This window comes from Nannobrachium achirus, assembly GCF_963921795.1.
Source record: "Nannobrachium achirus genome assembly, chromosome: 23".
NCBI lineage: Eukaryota > Metazoa > Chordata > Actinopteri > Myctophiformes > Myctophidae > Nannobrachium > Nannobrachium achirus.
In genome coordinates, this window is record NC_137830.1 from 31,292,883 (window position 1) to 31,315,320 (window position 22,438).

Consider the following 22,438-nt stretch of genomic DNA (forward strand, 5'->3'; position numbering starts at 1 on the left):
GGAGCCGCCTCGCAGGCCAGTGCTGTATAGAGACAGAAGTAGAAGCAGGCACGTGCACATCATAGACGTCAAATGGGGGCTTGAGCCCCTACCCTTTTACCCATCTGTAAAAAATGTGCAAGTGGATGCAGTCTTTACTATGGAGAAAGAAATGCAAATGTCCCTTTCCATGCCATAACTGAAGGCAGCATTCAAGAGAATTGCCTTTTCCAAACTCTCTCTGAATGCAGCATCTTGAAAGAATCGCCCTCTCTGTGTAGAAATCCTTGCCGTTACGCCACAACTCCAGTATTGGCTTGATTATGCTTGGTTCAGTGTGGTTCCACGCACCGAAAATAGGCAATCTCCAAGCTCACAATGCATTGCAGCAAAAGTTAGTTTTATTTGTGTTTCAGTCATCTGAAATATTTTAGTTTTGGTCTAGTTTTAGTCAACTACAGTTGATTTTGCATACAAAATGTATTTTGGCAGAAGGAATTCAGCTAACAACACCGTCGTCAGCTTGTAGGGTTAGGGTTAGGGTTAGGGTTTGTTGTTGTTTTCAGACCACAACACCTGAGGGCAACCAAACATAAAATGACTTGGCTTTTAGTTCTACTGGATCTCGCTGCTTTTCGTCAAACTAAATTCAATACATGACATTTCCTTTTGGGAAATGTATACTGTCTGATCCGTTTGATATGCATGCTTGATGCAAATACACACGTAGCCTACAGCTGCTCAAAACAATCTACTCAAATACACTGTACTCCAGTAAATGTACCTTGTCACCAGGGGTGTCGCACCAAATTCTGGGCCCTGGGTACAAGGATTCACTGTGGGGCCCCCGTGCTTTAACAATTGAAAAATAGCAGATATACAAGCTCACAGCGCGGCACCGAGTGCCGCACTGCGAGCTTGTAGATCTGCTATTTTTGAAAATCTTTGAATATTTCAAATCCTTCTAAGGTTTTTTGAAAAAAAAAAAAAAAAACTATGTCAGTGGTGCTCATGTGAAGGACCCCAAAAATGATATGTATTTGGCCACGGTCCCCCATCTCAAAATATTGAGTTCCAGGGACCCCCCAGAAGCTAAATTTGAGTTACAAATGTTCGCTTAAAAGAAAAATACATATATTCAAAGACTTTTCAAAAATAGCAGATCTACAAGCTCACAGCGCGGCACTCGGTGCCGCGCTGTGAGCTTGTATATCTGCTATTTGTCAATAGTATAAAATATTTAAGGCCCCTCCACCTTGGGCCCTAGTAACTCAGGCCCACTTTCCCCCCCTTGTGACGCCCCTGCTTTTCACTGTCCACCCCTGCTTGGTACTTTGATAGTATAGGCGCTGGTGTGACGCTTTCACTTTGACTGGCAGCTTTGCCTGCGTGGGACGGAGCAACGTCCTTGAAGCATAACATGTATATAAAGAAATAAATGGAAATGGCGGATTGGTGGCATGATGTGCGCTCCAGCGGAGGTAATTCATCTTCGGCTCAAAAGAGTTCAAAGGGAACACATCATTAGGGAATATAGCGCATTACTATAACATGTGACTCCACGCTGTAGTAATAGCGGCTCAGCGGGGCAAGGCGTGAGGTCTTTCAATCGTTTTGCTCTGTAAACCATCAGCAAGTTGTTTGTTTTCTTTTGTTTTGCAGTCTGTAACGCGAATATCGGCTGCTGTAACTCAGTGGATCCCAACTTTTTTTTTTTTAGCTCGAGATCCCCAAATCTGATGTCGCCCCAGAACGTAGATCTACAAATCTTGTAGATCTGCTATTTTTGGCTAAAGTTCTCAGAATATGGACGCTAGGGTTCTAGTGGTTAATATAAAAAAAGGAGAAAAAAAAGTTTCTATCACTCAAAGATTTAGAGGACCTCCTGTAGTAACTCTGAGGACCCCCTAGGGGTCCCGGACCCCCTGTTGAAGACCCCTGATTAAGAAAATAACACCATCCATGCGTGCGCGCGTGCCCAATCTGCCCATGCACGCAATTGCACGTGGACAAAACACGCACCAGTTTTGCAGAAGCACCTGCCCATACCAAGCAGCAGCGCTTAGGCTGAGACTAAAATAGGCGCGCGCACTCACACACACGCGCACACACACACACGCACACTCACGCACACTCACGCACCATGCATTTTTTATCACATACAGACTTCATATCCCTGCCCCTGCAACAATCGCCTGAAGGCCAATCTGACAGCCTGCACGGAATGTTGCTACCGTTGCTGCCGTCTTTTCCCCCCCATCACATATCATGCTGATCTCCCCAATATCCTGACAGCCCCCCTTACCAAAAATCACACCACCACCACCACCAGATTTATCACACTCTTTTTACATTGCACCCTTTCTCATTTCAGAAGTGTTTCTCCTACTGCAGGGGTCTTCAATGTTTTCAGGCCAAGGACCCCTTAGTTGAGAGAGAGATGAATCGGGGACCCCCACAACCTTATCATATATTCCATGTAGTTTCATCGTTTGAAAGCACAATCATCAGTTTATTTTGGATTCATGTCGATTTGTAGATATTTAACCACTTGAAACGTCAATACTTAATAAACTTGACCTTTCACTCTGTACTTAGTCTGCTCTTTTGGTTGAGCCAGGTTGAGCGCTGCGAGGTGTTGTGAGATTGTAGATCTGCTATTTATGGCTAAAGTTCTCAGAATATGGACACTATAGGGTTCAAGTGGTTAATATAAAAAAGGAGAAAAAAAGGTTTTGATCACGCAAAGATTTGGAGGACCCCCTGTAGTAGCTCTGAGGACCCCCTAGGGGTCCCGGACTCCCTGTTGAAGACCCCTGTGACCTACTGCCTTTTTACTGCTGACCTTGGGCTGTCACGACTCACAACCATAACATTTTCAGTTGGCCATGAACTGTCGTACAAATCTTTTTTGCTACATTAATTCCCATCAGTGGTTGCCACAGCGGATCTGTTTCCATCTGCTGTTTTCTGCATCTTCCTCACTCATGCCAACCACCTGTGCTCTCGTACCACATCCATATCTTGCCTGATGGCAGCTCCATCTTCAGCATCTCTCTCCTAATTTACCCTCCTCTGCACATTTCCAAACCATCTCAACCTCCTTTCGCCTTTCTTCCTGTATCCCCAAACCTTCTGACCTATGGCTGGTACTCTAATAGGTAGTCTTGTCCTTCCTTGCCACCGTTTTCCAAGCCGTACAGCATGGCTGATCTCACTACCGTGGAGAAGACGGAAAATTGGCAAAATCCACTCAAAACTAGCTAATGGATGGACAAGGACACAGCACCCATGAGATGTTCCTTTTAGGAAGGGTGTTTTAACTGTACTTATACTGTACTACATTTCTATTGGATTGACTATACTTGTACTGTTCTCCATTTTTGTCTAATAAAATAATCAATCAATCAATCAATCAATCAATCAATCAAAAACCACTCAAAACTTAGAAATATGAAAAACAACTAAAGCTAAATTATTCTGAAAGTAGAGAAAAGTAGACAACATTTCTGGCAGTTTTGTTTATTTCTGTACCATGAAAGGGTACCTTTTGACTTTTGTACATTTGCTTTTGATACGTAAATACATCTTAACACCAAATACTTTTCTTATGTACATGTGAGCTACAGTACCTGAACACTTTGACCCTGCAACATTTTCTTATGGGTGATTTAACTTTTACTGGAGTAAAATGATCTTTCAGGTAAGATACCGTATCTGTACCTTTACTCAAGTATGGATTTCAAGCACTTTATTATGCACCACTATTCATTTACGTTGGAATATGTAATGTGTTCCAGGGGCCACAAGAAAGCTTCACCTGGGACTGGATTTTGCCCATGGGCAGTTGAATACAGGGACGTGCTGGCCATTGGGAAAAGCGGGACAACTCCCGAACGGCCGGTTCATTCCCGGCCGGTCCAGGCCGGCCATTAGGGAAAAAAATAAAATAAAATGTCGGCCAACAAAGTAAATCGTCACTGTCGGGCAGAAACCTCGTATCTACAAGTTTCAAATTTATAATTTTTTTTTGCAAAGCAAAGCCCTGCTTCATCATATAAGGCCGTTGCACAAAAGTAGTGAAAACAGCCGATCTACAAGCACACAACGCCTCGCACCGCACCGCGAGGCGTTGTATGCTTGTAGATCTAGCACACAACGTTTAAATCATTTTTAAAATGATAAATACAAAACAAACGGTTTTGGACATACAAGGTTTCCACCCGACAATGACGAAATATAACTCATGTACAGTAATTGGCCCACTGGCTTGTCACTTGTCATGTTCTGAAATGGCAAATCTTTGAGTAGCAGCAGCGCTATAGAGAGAGATCTCTCTCTATAGCACGCAATGAGGGCCTCTCCAACTCTTTTTCCCGGGCTGAATCAGGGACCCAGCACGTTGAATATCACTGCAGTACAAAATATAGTGTACAACAGTGATATTCAACTGATATATAGTGACTATATAGTATGAATGCATATACACACACCTACATTAGACATACAAAAAAATAAAACAGACAAAAAAAGATCACAAGATATTAAGAAGACAGAAAAAAATGTCCTTGTGAGCTCGGATCAGAACACACATACTGTACATATTCTCCCCTGGGATGCTGGGTTAACGTCAGACGTTTGTCTCTGTTGAACAAAGAACTCTCCTCTTTGGGAGACGATGACAGCACGCCGTGCGTTGTTAACTCCCCGATGTTTCCCCGATGAAGTAGACTTCAAAAGGGAGGGAAAGGAGGGGTCGCTCATGATATGAAACGGTCCAAATCTTAAAAAAAGGTCACATCTGTAACATGGAGGCGGTTTACTGCGGCAAAGCCGCACGTGGTCGATGTGTCGAAGGCTGTTGTTCAAGGTCATAGCTCATTGACTCATTTTACAACACATTTCTTTCCAGATTTCTCTTATGGATGACTAATCAACATTTCTAACAAAGGACAACAAAGTCAGGGTAATAGTTTTATAATAGCTGATGCGTACCTCGCATCAAACATGATTTATATATTTGGTTGTCGTATGCGTATCAGACTACTGTAACCCCTTAGTGGCCAAAAGGCCCTTTTAGAAAGTTCAGCCCCTGCCTCTCTAACATTCTCTGCACGTCCCTGGGTCCACGTGTCTTTGTTCCTGCTATACACGTTTTAACTGGAGCTGCTGACAGATTCAGATGCGGAGAGATTATAAGCCCAATGACCAGTTGACACCCGGTGTGATGCATGCTGGGAGTGATCGCTTCACGGCATGCTCTCCTCGCCTTGCCGGAGTTCAACAGGGCTGCGTGACTGTCCCCACTTCCTTTCTCTCCCCGTTGCTATCGCTTTCACCACTTTTCTCTGTCTGTCTGTCTGTCTGTCTGTCTGTCTCTCCCACCCAAATCCCCTCTTTGCAAACCGTTACTGTTGGATGGAATAGTGTATAATGTCCAAATACAAATATAGCAAAAATAGCAGATGCACAAGCTTGAAATGTGGAGCATTTCCACAGTTCAAGTTACATTTCAAGCTACCTCTGCAATCTTTTGCTACCTTTGCAGTAGGGGATTAATTTATTTAAATTAAAGAAATAAAACGTAAAACTTAAAAGGTTTAAATATGGAGATACCAGGTTTCACAATTGTACCCTTAAGTATTTCCATTAGTTATTAAAAGCTGTCAGGAAGTGGCTGGTCTTCAATCCATCATCCCTGGGTATGCCCTCACACACACGCACACGCTCGCACGCACGCACGCACGCACGCCCACGGTGTGGTCTGAGTATTGCTGCCATAACACCGACCATCTATTAAAGCACCAAGTATGCAGGGGAATACTCGCCACACACGCACACATGCACGCACACTCTCTCACACACACACACACACACACACACACACACACACACACACACACACACACACACACACACACACACACACACACACACACACACACACACACACACACACACACACACACACACACACACACACACACACACACACACACACACCTCTCTCCCTTCCTCGCTCTGTCTCCGTCGTGGCCCTCTTTATAAATTATCATATTGTTAAAGAGGGGGGGGGAGGGGGGTTTCTATGTATAGTTAGTTTCCTGGGAGCGGGGTTCTAATAGCCCACTAAAACGCCGTCAGAGGGGGGGGGGGGGGATTCTGATGTATGTTGGCTGCCGTCCACTGTCTGCAGCGCCGCCCTGCCAGCCACGTCGTTTATCACGCCATTTTTACGACATCTCCAGACGGGAATTATTTAAGCGAGAGCGTTTTGGAGCGGCTAAAAGTCTTCGAAGAATCCCCTGTCACGAAAGAGGGAAAGGGGGTCAAGAAGGAAGGAAGGAAGGAAGGAAGGAAGGAAGGAAGGAAGGAAGAAAAGAAAGAACAAAAGCTAGGAGCATTGACAAAAAAAAAAGTTTCTACAGACGGTGAATTAAAATCCTCCATGTTGGAATATCCGGTCCAGCAGGCCAATCGAAACACTAAATATTGTAACGATAATATTGTGGAAAAGTGTGGAAAAAAGTATGCCTGGTTGTCGGGTGGGTGGTGACCCAGCTGAAGTTAGCCACACCCACAGTGTTGGGTGCATGCATGGTAAAAGTCATGGGGGCCGCAACGTTTCTGTTGCGGTCTGTGGTGGATCAATCAATAATCAATGAGAAAATGAGGAGACAAGACAATGTATTAGATGGTGGGGATTAATGCTTTATGTAACATGATATCATGGACAGAAGGACAGTTTACACTCTGGGCAGTGGTAAAGTAGATAAGGGTCAGACACTAAAGTTATACTGTGTGGCTTCAAGGCCTCTGGAAAGAGCTGTGCCATAACAAGACAGGCTTTACTAAAACAATAGCTACTCAGTCCAAGTGAGACATCTGGACTATTACAATCTATCCAGTATCAATGATGTATCATAAGAGCAATATATTAATATAATCAATGAACACATGATCTACTCTATAACGTCACACATAATCAAATGTCGTCAACCAATCATCAAGGACGATGATACACGAAAGAAGAAGAAGATCTACTACAGGTCCTACAGTAGCCTATGTATTCAATTCATCTACATAACACAATAACACAATAAAACATGTCATCAAGGGATGCAGGCCAAACACCGAATGAAGAAGAGAGGGAATGAAGGAATGGGGATGAAAAGCCAGAGGAAGCCATAGAGAGACGATGCCCGTGCACCTGCAATGAGGCATGGGGACAGAGGGAGCGAGGGAGAGATAGAGAGGAGGAAGAGAGGGAAGACAAAGGGGAATAGAGGGCGAGAGAGAGAGAGAGAGAGAGAGAGAGAGAGAGAGAGAGAGAGAGAGAGAGAGAGAGAGAGAGAGAGAGAGAGAGAGAGGACAGAGAGGGGGGGAGAGTATTCAAAAGTAGCCTACAAATGTACAGTATTGCCATCAAAATATACTTGCAGTTCCAAGTAATAGTACTATAAAAGAGAGAAAAAAGTGGTTAATACGTTGTATTATCTCGTCGTTGTCGGGTGGAAACCTAGCTTGTATGTCCAAAACCGTTCATTTTGTATTTATCATTTTAAAAATGAACTAAACTAGTGAAAACAGCCAATCTACAAGCACACAACGCTGTTGTGTGCTTGTAGATCAGCTGTTTTCACTACTTTTGTGCGACGGCCTTGTATGATGAAGCAGTGCCGTTTTGTGCGACGGCCTGTATGATGAAGCAGGGCTTTACTCTACGAAAAAACATACAAATTTGAAACTTGGAGATACAAGTTTTCTGCCCGTCAGCGACGATATTAATAATATTAACATATCTAAGATGTAGTGGAGAACAAGTGGCCACACAATACCCAATACCCAAATCAAGTAAAACTACCGGAAAATTGTACGCAAACACAGCACTTGAGTAAATGTGCCACTGTGGACAGAGGGGTCGAAATCAAGGTAACGACACCGAAGAGAACGGAGGGGAAGGAGGGTTGGGGAAGGAGCGAGATGGGGTGTCGCACCAAATGCTGGGCCCTGGGTACAAGGATTCACTCACATTTTCTGCTTTAACTATTGAAAAATAGCAAATATACGAGCTCACAGCGCCGTACCGAGTGCAGCGATGAGAGCTTGTAGATCTGCTATTTTTGAAAAATCTTGAAAACTTGTGCAAGTCTTTGAATATTTCAAATCCTTCTAAGGTTTTTTGAAAAACCTATGTTTCTATGTCAGTGGTGCTCAAACTTTTTCATGTCAAGGACCCCCAAAATGATATGTATTTGGCCACGGACGCCCATCTCAAAATATTTAGTTCCAGGGACCCCCAGAAGCAAAATTTGAGTTACAAATGTTCGCTTAAGAAATACGAAATAAGATAATAAGAAATAATAAGAAATACTATTCAAAGATTTGCACACATTTTCACGACTTTTCAAAAATAAGCTACATACAAGCTCACAGCGCTGTGAGCTTGTATATCTGCCATTTTTCAATAGCTAAAGTATAAAATAATTAAGGACCCTCCACCTTGGGCCCTAGTAACTCAGTCCCACTTTCCCCCCCCTTGTGACGCCCCTGAGCGAGAGAAGACAGATGGAGAGATGAGACCGAGAGAGAAGAGGTAAAAGAGAGGGGAAGAAAGCGAGGGATGAAAGAGGGAGGCGACAAGGGCAGATAAAGGGAGGAGAAGAGGGATTGGGATGATGCATGGAGGAGAAAAGAGAGCGAGCGGGAGGGAGGGATTTAAAAAAGAAAGACAAGATAGCGAGGGAAGAAAAAATAAAAAAACATCCAAATGGAGGGAGACCAGGAAAGAAAGGGAAATTAATATAAAGATGAAAAGAATGATAGATTTGATCGATTGAATACTTTTACTATTATTAGTCAGAAATGTAAACAAGCACGTGGTACAGTAAGCCATTACAGCTAAAAGGATCCCTTAAAGGGATATTTCACTTTCAAAAAAACTTTTTTGTCATGTTATCGTCTAATCAGGCTTTTGGGAACACCCAGGAAAGTTTTTTGAATTTCTTCATTCAGTATTTAGATATTTGATATTCATTTCCCCCCCCTTCCAGGACCTTCCTACAAACCCATTATAACTTCAAACTCCATTTTAACCATGATAAATTCAATTAAAACAACTGTCCTTTTTTCTGGTGACTCCTGACACCCTCCGAATACGTGAGCAGGCCGTGTTTTTTAGCTAACTTTTTTCATTCATTTTTTATAATCTTTTATTGTATTTAATAATTTTCATTTCCCCAAAAGATGAATAGAAATCAACAAAAAATGTTGTAAAAAAAAAACAAAAAAAAAACACGGCCTGCAGATCTTTGTGCAATTTTGATGCTTTTGTGTAACACTGTAGTGTTACAATTTAGGCATTTATAGCAGACGTTCTTAATCCAGAGTGATTCACAATAAGCAAGGACTGCTTCAAATGCATAGAAATAGTAATTTAGTCTAACAGTCTAACAGTAGAATAACAAATAATAATAACAAATGTATGATCATTTGTACATCGTAGCTATACACTCTATAGGATACCAACTCAACAATGACCTGGCATCAGTCTATATGAAATGTTATCTGATGAAGTATGATCAAGTAGGGTGTTCATTTACAAATGTACAAAAAAGATTTACCTGCCCTTGTGGTCTCCTGATAGATGTTTTTCTTTTCTTTCTTTTTTTTTGCAAGAAACGGTGAGAGAGAGAGAGATGAAGCATTTATACATATTGTATAAATGTGTGATGGAGATTCTCATTGATTTCATTGATACTTCTATAGACTTGTTTGACACTTAACCACTTAAAATCATAAATCGTCGACTCTGTAGTCTGTACTTGTTCTGCTACTTATACACCAAACCTATTTGCCAAAAATAGCCAATCGTGCTAGGGAATAGGGATGCGAGGATTCAATTGTTCATTTAAAAATAATTATCCTACCACACAAGGATTTGGCGCCCCCCCCTGGAGTAACTCTGAGGACCCCCTGTTGAAAGCCAATGGGTATGAGAAGATGAGAGGAGAGAGACAGAGGCATAGAGACAGAGACAGAAGGCTGGCGGAGGGCAGAGGGGTGGGAGGGCGGGGTGGGACCTGTCTCCCCCCGGGGCCCCTGGGGTCCCCGGGCGGTGCCGGACCGACAGACAGACATACAGACATGAGGGGAAGGTAGAGGAGGAGGAGGAGGAAGAGGAGGACACAGAGATTCATTCTGTCAGAACTGGGTTCAGACCCCCGGGGCCGCGGAACTGGGCTGGCCCGGAGAGAGAGAGAGAGAGAGAGAGAGAGAGAGAGAGAGAGAGAGAGAGAGAGAGAGAGAGAGGTGGAGGTGGGTGGTGGTGAGGGGAGGACAGCAGTGTGCTCTGAAACTATTTATATCGCTTTTTATTCTGGACTTAAACACGATGAGACAAGGAGCTACGCACGCGCATGGCGGCTGGATCCATGGATACTAGGACACCGTGTGGCGTAGCCTAAGTGTAGGTGCACACTCTTGTCTATATACTTGTGTGTGGATAATAGGCATGTAACGATTTATCGCGAATCGATTCAAACTGAGGACAATTTATTTATTAAAAAATGTACCGTGATGCAAACAGCAAAGGACGCGTGGAAGACATATAGGTCTAAAAGACACAAAAATGTTTTGAGTATAGTAATACAAGTACACACACACACGCACGCACACCGCCAATTGCCTTGTACTTGGACACATAGGTCAGAGTTAGCCGAAGCTAGCCTAAGAAAGGACATTTGAGAGATACTCGCGCTGTCCCTTTAACATTGGAGGAGGACAGGGAGGGAGAGAGGGAGGGAGGGAGGGAGGGAGGGAGACAGACACAGGAGAGAGAGATTCTCCAACTCCAAGGTCACATTCACCCCTTTCTTCTCCTATCAGCCAGTGGTTCTCAAACATTTTCATGTCAAGGACCCCCGAAATGGATATGTATTTGGCTGTGGACCCCAATCTGAAAAATACTTTGTGCCTGGGACCCCCAATCCCCATATGAGAATACGTTTGTAAAATGTCCAAATTATCCCACATTTTCCTTTTATTATTTTTATTTTTTTAAAGATTTTTCACAGAAAAAAAGATATAGGCTATAATAAAGATTTTCATGATAGAGTAATTTATATTTTTTTGCTGGAGGACCTGCAGCAACATTAGTTAATGTAGCAGGAAAATATGTTTAACCACTTTAACTCTTCAACTGGGACCTACCAAATCAATGAGCGTAACACAATATAGTGGAGAGATTATTAAGCTAGCAGGGTCAGGGACCCGACCCTGTTTAATCTCTCTCTTGAAAAAGGTTGAAAACACCAGTGTTAGAGGAAAGATATGAATATTTTGGAAACATTTTCACAACAAAACTCTTGTGTGGGGGCACACGATTCTTTTTCTTCCAAATACATATTCATTTAGGGGTCCTTTTTCCCCCTGAGAAAAGAGTTTGAGAGCCACTACTGAGCGAACAGTAGTGCCGCTTTAAGAGAGAACACAGATAGACCAAAGATGCACTCCTCAAGCCTCTGGACTCATTCTGAAACTGCAGGGAGTTTGATCAGTAGTTTATTTGCGGCAAGTCACGGCAGGGCATGCATCTATTTTGGGTGGGAATAACACGCTCTAGTCCAGTGAGTGCAATCAGCTGCATCCTTGCAGAGCTGTTCTGAGCACAAAAGCGCCTCCTCATCAAGCCTTCGATGTGGCCAATCAGTGTGACTCGCTGCAGCCCTGTCAATCAGAGGTGTAAAGTAACTACTGTACGTACATGTACTCTTGTCCGTACTGTACATGTACATTTTACTTTTCTTCAGTATTTTACATTTCCAATACTTTTACTTCTACCCCACTATATCTCAGAGTTAGTTAGGCCAACTAGTTACTTTGTGGACTTTGATTATTATTGCAAAACACACTAACTTCAGCCCTATATATACAGTCCATTTTGGCCATTTGAAAATCACCAAAATGTGTGAGTTCTGTCTGGACTCAGTGGCTGATGGATCCATGAACGAATCTTACAGCAGTTATTTTCTAAATGTTTTTCTTTTTTTTTCTTTTTTTCTTTTTTTTAGAGGGTTACGCCTCTCAGCCGGTGTAAAATACCAGGTAACCACTCGCCTCTTGTGGCTTATTGCTTCAATAGCTACCGAATGCTTTATTAAAAAGGTAAGTCTTCAGTCCTCTCTTAAAAGCCTCGACAGACTGTGGAGCTCTTAGCTGTGAGTTCCACAGTGGAGGGGCAGCTGAGCAGAACAGAAGGCTCGGTCACCCACGGTGCGGAATCAGGTGTGGGGGGGGAGGGGGGGGGGGGGGGTTTAGGAGGCGGTCAGTGTTTCCAGAGCGAAGGCTGCTTGTGGCTTGAGCAGTTCCTTAAGGTAAGGTTACGATGAACCACAGAGTCTTAAAGCCTCCAAATTCTTGTCTAAGTTTCCAGAGAGCCAGGCCTAATAAGTCAGGCCTAAAAGGGTGGATGTTCCATGGTTGTGCTCTGCGCAGTTCCCCATATATACAGGACGGACGGGGACGTGTTACTGCAGTGATTTAAGGTCCCTGTCAAAGGAGTGTGACCCTCACATGGCCCGTGGCTGTTTTTACCAGAGTCCCTCCTAATCAGGGTCAGCGGTTGAGAGAGCGCTTTTCATATGGGGGACAGTGCATGGAACAAAGCACCAATGACTCCATTTAACTGCAGTCACCATACATATCGTCGCAGTCGGGCGGAAACCTCTTATATCCATATTTCTTTATTTTTGGCAAATGTGTGCCCTACTTGATCATGCAACGGCATCACACAAAATAATCAAAAGTAGAAGATCTGCATGCTCGAAGCGCTGCGTTTTGAGCTTGTCGATCTGCGACTATTTGCTGTTTTTGAATTTGAACAGTTTTGGACACCCGACAGAGATGGTATAGGCCCACTGGAGATAATGGATATAGCAGCTAAAGAAAGGACCTACTGTAAATGCTTTACTGTGTTATCAAAAAAGGGTTTTAAATAGGGGTGGGCAATATAATCGATATGGCAATACATCGCGATAGTTTATTTGCCAATACTGTATCGATTAAGCATCTATATAGTAAGGATGTCCTTAACTAAAATAATTTCTATGCGGCTAATAGACTAAAAAGGTGTTTGCTGCCAGCAGTCGTGCAGAGACCAGACTTCCATGTTGGTGTGGATTAAGTGAACATTCTAATGTTGATTTCACAGTGAGTCGCTCCAACTGATTTGGTCAAAAATCATGACCTAATACTACCTCAAGGACCTCTAAACCACTGCTTCCCATACACCGCACGCACGCAGGCACGCACACACGCACATGCGCACACGCACACGCGCACACACACTTCAACTCAATGTAATCCAACACAACAAAACCGCAACCACACATATTTTACAGACAATTCTCAGTTGATCAGACCAGATAGGGCGGTAAACTAGCTCTATACAGTGCAATGCGATGCCACAAACTCATGCAAAGTACATTCCTAAACTGAAAAGAAACACGCTATATTCACTTCAGCATCCCACGTGCAAATTAAACGATGTAATTGCATTGGGAATTCATGAATCCCTGAGTCTTTTACTGGTTGAGTTCAAGGACCCTGAACCTCTAAAACGTTTTGTCATACATACATGTCCCCAAGTGCATGGCCATAGGAACAGTGAGTGGAAGAGAGCAGAGTGCGGGATTCTATTTTCTGGAGAGGATTTGCTTCATTTAATGTAGACTCTTGTATGCTTATTATTCATGCTCAGTCATGTATACGTCTGCGTCACGTGGCGGAAACAGCTGATCTACAAGCTCACAACGTGTTGCGGGTGTGTCACGTTGCGAGCTTGTAGGTTGGCTATTTGGGCCCTGCAGTGCCGTCGTACAACAAAGTATGAATCGTTCTTAAGGCAGGGAAAAAGATGGACTGCACACGCTCATTTTGGTCCCTCTCCTAGGCGCCTCTCTGCATCTCATTTGTCTTAATTAGGGAACATCCGTTTAGGTTACGCAGCCTGTACATTTACCAGGAACCTACCTGTCTATTCACTTCACTTCTAACTTTTTTTCCCTCTGGTCCTTCTTTTTCAGTTTCTCAGCGACTACGAAAAGCAATTCAGCGAAAACCGAAAAATTAAAATCTATGCCCCCCCCCCCCCCCCCACAAACACAAACTCGCTCTCTCTGTGTCTATAATGCTCCATCTCTCCCTATTTTCTCTCTCTTTCAGTTTCTCTCTCAATCACCGTTACCTTTTTTCCCCTCGAGTCTATTTTCTGTCACTCTTTCTGAGTATTTTCTCAGATCACTCTCTTCTTCTTCCTCTTCCTCTTATCAGTCCCTGCCGTGGAAGATGACATAGTGCTCTGTGTGCTCTGATGAAATGTGTCTGGTTCATACCAGAAATTCACCCGACCCCATGACTACATGAAGAATAAAGGAGTATATAGCCTGCACACTCATATGCCGATGCCAACATTTCATTGTGAACATGGAGACAGAAAACACGGGCGTTTCTAACTGACAAGGCTATCTTCTTCACAATTTACAATTGAGGCATTTGGCAGACGCTCTTAACCCTTTGCCGTCCGAAATAGAATGGTGGTTGGTAGATTAGCCGTGAAATTTCTATTATTGTATTGTGATCTGAGACATAATATTATGTTTATAAACATGAGCCCGCCGCCCCTCCTTCTTGGACAGCGCCGTTGTTTTTTCTTTCCCCCCCCCCCCCCCAGGTCATTAGCTCACCGTGATTTTCTCGATCTCCGTTGGGATAAAGTGGTGGTTTTGGCCGAGCATCGATCTCCCCGTGCGTTTCGCGTGCGCGATCCGCGCGCATAATGCATATAGTCCAGGAGTGACTGAACAGTCGATATGTCCACTTTGGATAGCCTAGCACCTAGCACTCCAGCTCTGCTAGTGCTAACGTCCAAACAACAAGTGGGTGGGAGGAAGGAAGGCTGAAGAAGGAGAGGCCATGAGAGTCACTTCTGTTTCATGTCAGAGCAGCCACGAGCCACGATCCGGGAAAGTACGGCGTGGCTGAGACTCCTTGCTGGGATGTGCGATATACTACGGTTTTAACATTAAGGGGCTCCCCGTGGCTTACAAAGTGTTAAGCTGGTTAATTTTTTCGTTGCATTTTGGGAATCTGCAAAATAAAACAAAAAAAAAACAACGTTTTTCAGGCCAAGGAGAGAGAGAGAGGAGAGAGATAAAAAGCAGGGACCTAGTGCCGACAGTTGAGATCAACCCGAATACATTGAATGGAAATTACATAGAAATAGTAATCTAAGAAAAAAACGTAGGTAGACCACGCACCTATTCAGTAAAAAACTATTAAAAACCAGTAAGACTCCCTAATCTGGAGATAAGCGACTGTCATGTCGCATACACAATCTTTAGAAGGCAATCTTAGCCAATCAGGAGGGAATATGGGAAATGGGACAGATCCATGTTGATGACATGACTTTAGAGATACTGTGAACCGCTTTGCGTGATTTTAGGACAAAATCTGTATAGGAGCAGTGGCCAAAAATTTGTTTTGCACAAATCGGCCTGATGGTGGCACTAGAAGATGGCCATGTGAGAATCAGGGGCGGAGGTTGTGATTTGCCCATCCAAGGAGTGTGTGTGCAAAGTTTGGCATCGATAGGGCCAACGGTGGCAGAGATAAGAGAAGGGGCAAAAGTATGACGTGACATGACTTCATGTATGGTCATTGAGGGTAGGCTAGTGCATGGAGTCTGAAGAGGTGAGTCTTCAGACTCACCTCTAGAGAGAGAGTCGTTCTAAGTGCAACAGGGAGTTTATTCCACATGCAGTTTGGGGGCCAGGAGGGAAAAGAGTCTAGGACTAATGGATCGTTGTCCAGGGTTTTTTAGCGAGGGTTCTGTCAGCATCCCTGTGTTAGCTGAACAGTGAACAGGTGGGTTAGGGATTGATCAAGCTTTGGAGGTATGGAGGTGCCATACCTTTGGCTGCTTTGAAGGCCAGGCTGGCCAGCATCAGTGTTTTGTACCCTGTGCGGGCAGCAACCGGGAGCCAGTGGAGGGAGCGGAGAAGGGGGGAGACATTTCGGCTGGTTGAAGACCAATTGGAGAGGCCTAAGTGCACATGCCGGGAGGCCAGTGAGGAGAGATACAATAGTCGAGTTTTGATATGATGAAGGATGAAGAGATCTGGTGTGAATTACATTAACGGCAGCTTCAGCCATTTTCAACCTCTCTTCATTATGTGTGAAGACAATTTCCCAGAATTGCATCTTTACTAATGTTCATTAAAATATGGTAACATTTTCATCCATTTGGTCTGTGTCTCAGAGGAGGGCTGTGGACAGTTCAGATTGTCAGTTCTAGCTTGTTTTCTTGTTTGAAACACATAGGTCACAGTGTTTTAAGGAAATCCACAAAGCCTCTCATTTCATGGTTTGAATGTGAATATAGGCTTCCAATCAGTCAAATAGACAATGCGAACAATAAAAAAGCAATGCTCAGCACAAAAGTAAAATGACAGACAGTGTGTTGTCTTTCAGCACAAAAACAGAAACAGAAAAACAACTTGGGCATATAGAGCTATATTTCACCCTAGAAAGGGATATATTTGTCTATCAGTAGACTTTTACTTGTATTCACCAATGTGGCATTACAAATATTGTAAATGGCTATTACTGCTGGAAATGGTCATAATTGCTATTAATTATTCACATTAAACTGCAATGCCCCATCTTCAGCAGCCATTACTTTTGTGTGCTATTAGTGCTAATGATGAACTCTTTTAGCTCCTCCTTAATCACGTTGAAATGCTAATTGGCTAATAGAGACACCTTTGTAATTGTGTTAGCATATCGGAAACAATATTCTGCTTAATAACGCAGACAAATTGTCTTGCATTCGGTTACTGGCGTAGTGACATTCCTCAAGGTTCAATTTTGAGCAAGGAAAGTTGCAAGACTTCCTCCCTCATCTTTCTTCCTCATCGGCCATGCCATGGTGGCCTCCATATGAGTAAGATGAGTGATTTTGAGCGAGTTATAAATGAGAAATATGAGCAGGGGGATGTGAGCAGTGTTTTTTATGAATTAATTTCATTAAGCGTCCCGCAAAGCTTGGCCAATGTGACCCTGGGCATACAGACAGATGCGAGCCAATCAGGTGCTCTGAGCCTCGGGACAAACTGTCAAAGCAAGATCTAGGAGCTCAAAAAACCACACCCTGTGTGAAGTGAGCGGTGCTATTGCTAACTAATTGTGGGTTTGCTTTAGCGCGCACACTTAATTGTCCCATACACATTTTTGGGCACCTAAAACTAGTCTTTTGTTTTTGAGCTACACATTTAGTTCAAACTTCAACTTGTTCAGCTTTGCACAGTTATTATTGCTTTTTTTTTGCATTCATTATTATTAAGCGTCCTGCGAAGCTTGGCCAATGTGGGATGGGGCAGGACATACATTTTGCTAAGAGATACCGTAGGTCGCTACTTTGCGTGACACCAGTGCGTGACACCTCAGCCCAGCTCATCCATATTTAGGAAAATATGGCCACATTTTTTCCAACTTAAACAACCAACCGCACTACGAGCAGGGACGTGCTGGCCATTGGGAAAAGCGGGACCACTCCCAAACGGCCGGTTCATTCCCGGCCGGTCCAGGCCGGCCATTAGGAAAAAATTTAAAATAAAATGTCGGCCTTCGTTCCATTTTGGTGGCTGGGCGGCCAACAAAGTAAATCATCACTGTCGGGCAGAAACCTCGTATCTCCAACTTTCAAATTTGAACATTTTTTTTTACAAGCACACAACGCCTCGTGGCGTGAGGCGTTGTGTGCTTGTAGATCGGCTGTTTTCACTAGTTTAAATCATTTTCTTAATGATAAATACAAAACAAACGGTTTTGGACATACAAGGTTTCCACCCGACAACGACAAAATATAACTCATGTAATTGGCCCACTGGCTTGTCACTTGTCATGATCTGAAATGGCAAATCTTTGAGTAGCAGCAGCGCTATAGAGAGAGATCTCTCTCTATAGCGCGCAATGAGGGCCTCTCCAACTCTTTTTCCCAGGCTGAATCAGGGGCCCAGCATGTCCCTGGCTACGAGTCACACTTGCAAATTAATTCCGTCCTTGTCCCTTTTATGCCCATATATCGAGATCGAGATCCCTGATGTCATCAATATTAACCCATTTAGTGCTCCAGACATGAACAGGTTAAATGTCTAGCGTTCCACTCGCAGGCTCCTATACGCTCCATTGTCTTATTTTGAAGGCCAGAAGTCCATTGCGTAAACACTTCCGGGTTAACGTCATGACGTCATTCAACGGGAGCGGTCATCATCCCATGCCGTTTCTAAAATGGCCGATCGATGCCTTTGTTATTATGTTTTTGTAGCGAGAATCTAATGCCATCCTTGGCTTTAACACTCGCATGACTGAACCTGATTTTGAGATTTTGAGGTGATTTGGGTTTGCTAAGGAAACTCTGAGAAATTTTCCCTTTTATGATTTTTCCTTATCATACAAGCAAAGTCTTGGTTTTTTTCTACCATTTGAGACATTTTGTAAATATGAAATAAAATGTTTTGAGTGTTTCCTGAGCATTCTAATTCCATTTCTAAATCTCAAAAACAGGTCAAAATGACCTGTTAGTCATGCGAGTGTTAAAAGTGTTGTTTGGAGAAAATGGACATTAAAGATGAGATTCCCCGTCGGCCTCCATGTTATGGGATTTCTATTTTGTGCACGTGGATCCGTGATGATGATGAATCGGCGAGGCCGATCGTGCCCAGACCTTCTGCCGGGCTATTGGGTAAGAACGCCAGCGTTACTCTATATACAGTATTTTACGCGAGTATACTCGGGATCGGCACTCTAAATACTTGAGTATTTTTCACAAGTATACTCGGGATCGGCTAGAAATGAGTTAAGCCCATATCTGGGAATGCCCTATATGGATGTCAGATGTCAGTCATCTCCATATTTGGGAAAATACGGACACATTTTGGCCAACTTAACGTAAACAACCAACCAGGTCTGTGCATTTTGTTGGTCAAAGTTGACCCATTAATTGTCTTTAAAAGACAAAGAAGCAGCCGCACACACTGTAGCCAAAGTGCCAATATTTACTTTAGGACGCAGAGGGAAAGTTGATCTCATGCCAAACGCCAGAGCTCGCCCAGCAGTCTGCTGTCACCCAGGCGGATGCGTGCGCGCCCATGTGCACACGCTCATGTGCACACACTCATGTGCCCGCGCTCATGTGCGTGAGCTTCTCGCCCTTGGGGCATCTTACTGGTATATAATATATACCAGTTTAATTTGTATTCATTTATTTGTGAATACATTTTCTCTATTGACTTGAATGGGAAAATGAAAAAAATAAACCTTTCCCAAATATGGAGATGACTGACATCATTGATTTTAGGCCAGATGAGACTGACACAGTATGTATGGGCATTCCAAAATATGGGCTTAAAATTGATTAAATCAATCTCCATAAATGGGCATAAAAGGAACAAGGCAAATAGGGATGCTGTTTGCATGTCAACGGTTTGTGTTGTGTGTGACGTCACATCAGACTACAGATCTGGTCAGCATATAAGGTAGGTTTGTAGATCAGACACAGATGTAAAGAGGGTGAACAGAGTGCAAACGATAGTGTTGAAGGAAGAGGAAGAAAACACCTTCAAACTGAAGATTTAATTTATGTTTGGATTTTGATCAGTTTTCTGTTCACACGCCGTTTTCAGCTTGAATAATGTCGACTCCGGCCAAAAGACGACTTATGCGGGACTTTAAGAACCTTCAAGAAGACCCCCCGACGGGCGTGAGAGCGTCGCCGGACGAGAACGACATCATGCTTTGGAACGCCGTTATATTCGGACCCGCGGGGACGCCGTTTGAAGACGGAACATTTCATCTCTCGATGGCGTTTCCCGAAGACTACCCGAGCAAGCCTCCCAAGGTCAAGTTTGTCACAAAGATGTTCCACCCTAATATTTACGCAGACGGCAGCATATGTCTGGACATCCTTCAGAACCGCTGGAGCCCCACCTACGGCGTCGCCTCCATACTCACCTCCATCCAGTCCTTATTGGACGAGCCCAACCCCAACAGTCCGGCCAACCACGAGGCGGCAACTCTCTATAATGAAAACCGGAGGGAGTACGAGAAGAGGGTGTCTGCCACCGTGGAGGAGAGCTGGGCAGACACCTATTAGGGTTCATTTGGTTCCAATTGTATTGAGTTACACACTTGTATGGGTCAATTTAGACCCCCCCCCCCTTGAAGGAACCCACAGAGTCCCTGGGATCTACTTTGAGAACCACTGGACTAGAAGAACTGAGAGAGCCTGGATTTGTTGCCGTACACTTCCAAATAATGATATGGGCATCACTGTCAAAGTAACTTTTATTTTCCCCCCTGGACCCAGGGTATGGCAGCTGCATACCCCTGCCATACCCAATTGACGCTCCTGAGAGTACGGTTAGGGTGTCAGACAGTGGTGGAAAAGGTGCTCACATGTTTTACCTAAGTGAACGTATCAATACTGCAACGTAGAAATACTCTATTACAAGAAACGTTAAATTCCCAAGTACATTTTACTTGTTAAAGGGTTACACCATGAATTTACATTTTTCCAATTTTTATGTATTTTCTTGGTGTCCCACCAGCAACTTCTATCCTCACAAAGTCCTATTTCTGACCATTGTGTCTTTCTCAGTTTATGGGCAGATCTATGTTGGCATGTCTCAGAACGGTCCTGATTGTGAAAGGTCAGATTTGTGATGTCACAAGGCCTGAGAAGGAGGCAGGAGGAGCTGGGAGAGGGTTGGGGAGGGGTGGGCAGGCCTGAGAAGGAGGCAGGAGGAGCTGGGAGAGGGTTGGGGAGGGGTGGGCAGGCCTGCTGAGCAGGAGGTGGGGAGGAGTGTGGGGCCAAAACTGGCTCAATAGCGCAGTCCTCCCACTCAGGACAAGGTGGTACTGCAGCTGAAAATGCTCTGAAAGCCAGGCAGAAATGACAGGGGCTCTGTATTCAGGAGTGGTAATTTAGCCTCAAACCTTTTCAAAAACGTTTTTGGGACACAAACAGTGTTATATAAATTATTTTTAAATGCATGGTGTAGGACCTTTAAATGTATTGGTGTGAATATGCTTAAAAAGTACCAGATTCAGAAATTAAAAAATATAAAATATAAAATGTATTAAAATATTTTTTTTTAAATAGCAGCTCCACAAGCTCACAATGGGCTCACAATGTGTCACTTTGCGTCGCATTGTGGGCTTACTGGCTATTTTCAAATTGCCGAAATGTATCCAGGGTGTAAGTGGTTAAAAAAAATTGTTTTGCAATAATAATCAAATTGAGCAACTAGTAACTAAAATTCTCAAATAATTGTAGCGGAGTTCAATATTTTTCTCTGGCAACTAGTGTTGCCACATCTTGTGAGAGAAACAACTAACCATGTCTATAAAAATAAGCCCCAAAAGAAGCGACTATATGGTCAAACTTTGGTCACTGTTTTAGAGCATGTGGTTCTTAGACATTTTCATGTCAAGGACCCCAAATGAATATGTATTTGGCCACGGACCTCCAAAATGTTTTGTGCCAGGGACCCCCATCATGCAACAGTCCCAGATTTTTCTTCCAAGAAATTCAACATTTTTGAAAATAGCAGATCTTTTCAAATAGACTGTAAACCTACTGTAAATAATTAACTAGGCTACAATTTAAATACAAGCCCCAAAAATCGCAACCCGCAACCAATATTTACAAGCGACTTTGCAGAAAAACAAGTCCAAAGTCGCTTACAATAAGCAAACATTGAAACCCTGGTGTCAACTCCCGTTGGCAGTGCCTTATTGCGTCTACAGCGGGTGATGGTCTACTGTCTGTCTGCCCCAGTGTGATGCTGATCATGAATGTTTATTCCCTTTTGTCTGAGCCGTGTTCATGGGTGTCACGGGGGGGGGGGGGGGGGGGGGGAGTGGGACTGAGTTACTAGGGCCCAAGGTGGAGGGACTTCATTATGTTATACTTTAGCTATTGAAAAATAGCAGATATACAAGCTCAAATATTTTGAGATAGAGGTCCGTGGCAAAATACATATCATTTTGGGGGTCCTTCATATGAAAAGGTTTGAGCACCACTGACATCTAGAAACAACATAGGTTTAAAAAAAAAAAAAAAAAAAAAAAAAAAAAACGATTTGAAATATTAAAAAAACTATTTTTCAATAGTTAAAGCACAAAATAATGCGTAATAATGTGTTCTCAGTCTAAATGGGTTCCCCCTATGAAGAACATTCATGGGGGCCCCGCAGTGAACCCTTTACCAAGGGCCCAGAATTTGGTGTGACACCCCTGGGCGCGTTTGTGTCGGTGTGCATGCGTGCGTGCGTGCGTGCGTGCGTGCGTGCGTGCGTGCGTGCGTGTGGCTGCGTGAACTTTGTGACTTTGTGAAAAA

At 43.5% G+C, this 22,438-nt stretch overlaps 1 protein-coding gene across 1 annotated transcript; it reads left to right on the forward strand.

Annotated features, from left to right (window-relative positions):
* Positions 1 to 19,729: 19,729 nt before the first annotated feature.
* LOC308308454 (ubiquitin-conjugating enzyme E2 A-like) lies at positions 19,730 to 20,191 on the forward strand (the record flags this gene model as incomplete). Its single annotated transcript, XM_080753870.1, has 1 exon — positions 19,730 to 20,191. The coding sequence occupies one exon, from the start codon at positions 19,730 to 19,732 to the stop codon at positions 20,189 to 20,191; it is 462 nt and encodes a 153-aa protein (XP_080609996.1).
* Positions 20,192 to 22,438: the final 2,247 nt, after the last annotated feature.